The sequence below is a fragment of the Physeter macrocephalus genome, chromosome 21 (assembly GCF_002837175.3).
Source record: "Physeter macrocephalus isolate SW-GA chromosome 21, ASM283717v5, whole genome shotgun sequence".
Lineage (NCBI taxonomy): Eukaryota > Metazoa > Chordata > Mammalia > Artiodactyla > Physeteridae > Physeter > Physeter macrocephalus.
The window spans coordinates 121,037,568-121,043,296 of record NC_041234.1 but is presented as its reverse complement, the minus strand read 5'-3'; the positions used below and the strand labels follow the sequence as shown (position 1 = coordinate 121,043,296).

The following is a 5,729-nucleotide window of genomic DNA, read 5'->3' as shown; positions in this document are numbered from 1 at the left end:
ACACACACACACACACACACACACACACACACACACACACACACGGCTAACTAGTCAACAAGAAATATTTAAGTTGTAACCCAGCTAGCTGCCCTGACACCTCTGGTCAAGTCCATGTTCAGAACCAGCATGCAGTTTGGCCCCCACCACCCAGGATGCTGTCAGGCACTGCCTGGAAGAGGCTGGTTACCAAAGCTACAGGTGGCACACAAAGTATCGACATAAACCAGTTATAATAGCTACAAAAACTTACTGTGTAACCATAACAGCTGTGTGACTACGTGACCCCCCCAGGGGAAAGGGCTACAGGATAGAACATACAGGCGAAAGTAACAATGACCCCACTTAGTGTTATCACAGAACCCCTCCTTCCCCAGCTCCATTTCCCAGAGAACAGACCTCATTAAAGACGGCTAGCAGGACATCAGGGCCGTTTAAGTGCAAGTTATGTTTTTATGATTTAGAAACAAGCATCAACTTTAGGTTAAAAGGTAGTTTTAAACTAGAAATGGCAGTTGCTAAGGATTACAAAATGCCAGAGGCCTCTCAGGGGCCGAGTGCTGCATGCAGTCACAGCCAGACTGCAGCAAGGCTCTCCAGCTACTATGCTGGGCTCTGGAACCGAATCCCTCTAGGGTCCTCTTCATCTGGGCTCACAGCCTCAGGCCACCCCACCTAGCAGAGCTCTGGGACTCAGCCGCTCTTACAGCAGGGTGGCCCTGGCAGTTGGTGTCAAGACAGCACACCAGGATCCCCTGGGCCAAAGAGGGCACTGCACACTATTTGCCCAAAGGTCTCTTGTCGCCAAGCCCTATCTCAGCCACAGGAGTAAAGGGCCCTGGGAGTGAGGCCCTATAACGGGTAGTGGGTTAGGCTTAGGATGGGGCGGGGTAACAACTCTGTACACAGGGAAATGTGGTTAGGCCCAGGACAAATGTTTACTCCAGGGGTAACTGGTGAAAATACAGCCAGAACCATTCTGGTCTGGTTCTTTCCTCCCCATGTCCAACAGTGTTCCTGTCCTGGTCTAGGACCCTTGGGGAAGAGCTTCCACAGCTGCCTGAGACTCTCTCCCATCACCCAGGGTGGGTGCTTTACTAAGGAAGTGCTCCATGCACATGCAGGGGGACTCGTGAACCTACTGCCTGGGATCTAAGGCAGGTCCAAGTACTGGTCCTGGTGCTGGCCCTGCTAAGTGCCAACGGGCCAGCTTAGTTGTCAGCCTTTTTCTGAAGAGAAGGGACGGCAACCCTAGGGCTCCCAGAGGCTCCCCACCCCCCATGAATCCAGATGCAAAGACAGGGACAAGAAAGTAGAGTTTATTGGTGGGCATGAGTAGGGAGGGGGCAGCGCCAAGGCTCTCACGAGTGCAGGGCCCGCCATTTGTCCAGGGGACCACGATTAGGGATGTACTTGACCCCACAGCCATCTGGGATGAGCCGCTTTTCTGCCACCATGTTTTCAAATTCATCTGCATTAAACTTAGTAAATCCCCACTTCTTGGAAATGTGGATCTAGAGAGAGACAGAAACAGCTGAGTCAGGAGGCCTGGGGACAGGAGCAGGGAAAGGTGAGACCAAGGCTGCAGCACTACATACCTTCTGGCGGCCAGGGAACTTGAACTTGGCCCTGCGGAGGGCCTCAATCACATGCTCCTTGTTCTGCAGCTTGGTGCGGATGGACATTATGACCTGGCCAATGTGGACCCTGGCCACCGTGCCCTGGGGCTTTCCAAAGGCACCGCGCATACCTGTCTGGAGCCTAGATCGGGGACAGCATGCCAGTCATTAACGTCCACTGGAAAGGGCTGTCTCCAAGGTCCCTTAGGGCAACCCATACAGGCAACAGGCTGCATACACTACCGAGGAGGCTGCTGTTTGCAGCCATTGCGCACCGGGCCCCCATGGGGAAAAGAGCACAGTCGGCTTAACTGGCTGCAAAGAACACAGAGAACCCCCAAACAGACTAGCTAGAATCCCTGCAAGGTGCTACTGGGCTCATCTGAAAGCCATCCAAGCTGTGACCACGCCAGCAACCTGCCTGCCTGCAGGTTATGTCATTAGGCTCAAAGGGGAGCTACTCCCGCAGAGGCACCTCCCCCTACCTGCTGCCCAGAGCCACGAGGCCTTTTGTGTTCGTCTCTGGGCCTCTGGATTGTTCACTGTCCACTGAAGTCCACTTGCTAGCCCTTTGGCCTGGCTTTGCTATGGGTGGTTGAGTCTCTGTGAGGCCACCTCTTTGCCCTGACTGATGAAAAAAATAATCGAGCCCAGGCTTTAAGATATGGGAGAACACCTGAAAAGGCCAGGAGTCTCAGGACCCAGCTCACCTATCAGCTCCAGCACAGGACAACATCTTGTTGATGCGGATGACGTGGAAGGGGTGAAGCCGCACTCGGATGTGAAACCCATCTTTGCCACAGCTTTTCACCATGTACTTGTTGGCACAAATACGGGCAGCCTCCAGGGCTGTTGGGGCGGGGGAGGCAGCAGAGTGAGACACAATGGCACAGAAGCACTTACCATGGTTCTCTAGGAACATCTGTGCGGGCTGGGCGAGTCTAGCAAAGAGGCCCGTGACTGGGTGCTCGTGAATAACGACCTGATAATTCCCGTGCGGTGAGCGCTCGGGCTGGCTGGGGGAGCGCCGCACACAAGGGACCAGGAATGGCTAACAAGGAGGCCTGCCTCACCTTCAGAGGACAGCTGCTCATACTCATCCGACACCATGTGGCCACACAGTGGGAACTCGTCCACTTTTGCCTTCTTCCGCCCCAGGTCAAAGATGCGGATCTTAGCATCTGAAACAAAAATCTGGTTAGCATGTGGATGTGCCATAACGACTGGGTCAGTGCAGCCACACCAGTGTGGGAGTTTTCCCACCACTTACCAGGGACACCTCGGCAGAAGCGAGACTTTGGGTACGGCTTGTTCTTACAATACCGGTAACTGCGGGGAAGGGGGGGAACCCAAGTTAGCAGGGTTTCACAAGTGAACTCCACAAGAGGCACTTTGAGTGCTTCCTCAATCTACGACCAAAGGGGTGTTGGGAGAGGGCGAGGTGACACATGTCATCTCTAAGCTTGATCTTCATTCCTGGAAATTGGTGCTAAAGCAAGATGTGGCCAGAAATTAGGACACCTATGCTAGGAGATTATAAAAGTTAAAAAAAAAAATGCCACCGTGCCCTGTTGTGTTTTCAACTTCCTATTAGGCTAACATCCTGAAACGGACTTTCTCAAATTAAATACCGCGTAAGAGTAACACACTTCATGCCAGCCACCTAAAGACTTTTGGGCACGTGGCATTAAGTCGGCCTCCAAGCCTCGTGAAGGGCGCCCCCTGCAGGGCACACGAGGCGGCTGAACACGGTTTTCTGGGACTGCCCTTGGCGTCCGGGGAGCCCACACGGCACGTCGCCTGGAAATACGACGGGGAGGGCACACAAAGGCCCCGAGGGCACCGAACCTAAAAAGCAAGCAACTTTTAAGCTCTGAAGGCGGGATGCAAGGCGGACGTCGCTTGTGGCCCTAAACTAGGGCAAACATATGCAGACCTGGGTCAACCAGCCACTCCAACAAAAAGGGGAAAACGGTAAACACCAACATGAATTTATAAAACCAAATGGTACAAACAAAGACCTAAAGCGACCTGCAAGTTCTTGGAGAATACGCGGAGTCCGTTCCCAGGACAGGAAAGCCGCACTAGGGAGACCCCACCCACCCCACGGTTGCTTTTAGCAGCCAAATGCAATTCTCCCTCCCTTTCCCCAGCAGCGAAACAGGCACTCACCAGCGGGCGGGGCGGCGGCCCATGGCGACACCAAGATCTTCAGTGGCTGCAACAAAACATACAAGGTCGGAAGAGCAGTCGAAGACACGTCTGGCACTAGGAGAGAGAAATGGCTAGGGCACCGCACGAGCCGCTACTACCAACTACTCACCGCGCCGAAGGGAAAGAGGTGCTCTTACGCCTGCGCAGGCCTTATATAGGCAGTCTATCTTCACGCGTAGGAACCATAGAGTCCGCGTGCGGGCGGATAGACACTCTGTCACACTTCCGGACCGTAGTCGCAGCGGTGCTCTGCGCCTGCGTGCGGGAGTGGCTGGGCACAAGCGCAGAGCGGGGAGGCGGCTGGGTCCCCTTCCGCAGGCGGCCAGCTGGCGAATGGGGCTTCGCCACATCGGCGAGAGAAGCCGGCTTCCGGCTGGCCATTTTGGGCGTAGAACTCTTGCCCGAGGATTTGCCGTAACCATGAAAGATGTATGTTCCTAGAGTTGAAAGAAGGAAAATGCCGAATGAGGCCCTCGGCGGCCGCGCTCGCGTTCCCGTGCATGGCGGAGCCCGGGACAAGCCCTCTGTACCTTCCCCTGCGCTCCAGAGCCCAGCAGGGAGGCGCCCTGCTGGAGGCTCTGCCCGCGTTCATTTGTCGACCGGGAGGCGGGGGCGGGAGGCCCGCCCCCGCCCCGCCTCCGCAGCCCCCCGGCCATAACCTAAAGAGTCCAGAGCCCTCTTGTTTGCCAGCTGTAGGCAAAGTCCTCCTTTCCTGGAGACCCGGGGCGGGGCCTGCGCCGGCCCCAGGCGGTCCGCGCCCTCCCGCGAGAAAGGCCAAGAAAGAGCCGGCCCCAAGATCCAGGGCTCAGGAGAGCCCGTGAGCACCGTTGGGCCCACCCTGACCCGGCAGAGAAAAGAAACGTTGTGCTCCCCAGGGTGACTTGGAGAAGGGGAAGAGGAAGGTGGCGACCCCACCCAGATGGCAAACGAGCACTGTCACTCCTTGTCCAGCTGAGCCCCAGCCCTGGCCTCTGAGAGCTGCCTTGATCTGTACTCCTGGGAGCGTCCACCCTCCCAGGGCCCAGAATGTGGCACCCACCCCCCCCCACAGTTCTTTCCCCGCTCACTGAATTCCAGCGCCTCCTGAGTGTGCCTCTGAGATGTTCTAAGATAAAGCGCGGGTCCTTCCCCCGCCCGCCCAAGGATAGCATCCAGAGAAGTGTCCAGAGCTAGTACCCATACCACCAGGGATCTAAGCGTCCGCCAGAGGTGCCCACGCTTCTAGAGGTGGGGATAGCAAGAAGGTAACAAAGTCTTCCCCGTGTCACTTGACAGGTGTGCCTTGAGCTGAGAGGTAAGGAATCGGACCTTGTCAGTTTTTTCTCTGTGCACACCCTGGAGTCACCCCACAGCACAGCCTTGATCCCCAGCGTCCCCTCCACGACAGTTGAGGGCAGCAGCCGCTCCGGCTCCCCCGGGCACTTGCTGCGCTTGGCCCTTCATCTCAGTCGACCGCAGGGGAGAGCTTGATGAGTGGTGAGGCCCCCGCAGGTCGTGGGTGCCTCGAGCCCCACTTGGTTCCTCAGGGATCGGAGGGCTGGAGGAACAGAGATAGTACAGGAAGAAGCTGCCCCCCCACCCCCAGAGCCTGGGAAAAAGAGAGGGGGTTGACGTCATCTGAAGCCTAGAAGCCAGGATGAGGGGCCTTGAAGAACAGAGGCTGGATCTCTGAGGAGGGGCTGCTGCAGTTTCTCATGGAAGGAGAGCGCAACAGCATTGGCTAAGAGGGGGAACGGGGCAGGAGGGGCAGGAGGTGATTTCCGAGGCACCAACTATCTTCCAGGCCACTGGTTCCTTCTTCGGTGGCATCCGATCTGTGGTTTGATTCATCTGTTGAGATTTTTATTTCAATGACTGTGGCTTTGTTTTTAACTTCTAGAGTTCTTTTTCTTTTTC

The 5,729-nt window shown here is 56.1% G+C and overlaps 1 protein-coding gene and 1 non-coding gene across 2 annotated transcripts; both read right to left on the bottom strand.

Moving 5' to 3' along the window:
- Nucleotides 1-1,303: 1,303 nt before the first annotated feature.
- RPL10 (ribosomal protein L10) lies at nt 1,304-3,960 on the bottom strand. Its single transcript, XM_055081846.1, has 6 exons — nt 3,792-3,960; nt 2,890-2,948; nt 2,693-2,800; nt 2,330-2,468; nt 1,599-1,761; nt 1,304-1,514 (listed from the first exon to the last, which is right to left on the bottom strand). Exons 1-6 carry the CDS (start codon nt 3,812-3,814, stop codon nt 1,362-1,364), a joined length of 645 nt encoding a protein of 214 aa, XP_054937821.1. The 5' UTR covers nt 3,815-3,960; the 3' UTR covers nt 1,304-1,361.
- On the bottom strand, nt 1,806-1,940 carry LOC112062417 (small nucleolar RNA SNORA70). The gene has a single exon (XR_002890709.1). It is a non-coding gene; the product is annotated as a small nucleolar RNA SNORA70 (small nucleolar RNA).
- Nucleotides 3,961-5,729: the final 1,769 nt, after the last annotated feature.

Coding starts and splice junctions, on each gene's coding strand:
- RPL10 (XM_055081846.1), bottom strand. CDS start 3,814: ATGGGCCGCCGCCCCGCCCGCTG. Junction 2,469..2,692: donor TGAGCAGCTGTCCTCTGAAG/GTGAGGCAGGCC, acceptor CCGCCCCAACAG/CCCTGGAGGCTGCCCGTATT. Junction 1,515..1,598: donor AGTTCCCTGGCCGCCAGAAG/GTATGTAGTGCT, acceptor GTCTCTCTCTAG/ATCCACATTTCCAAGAAGTG.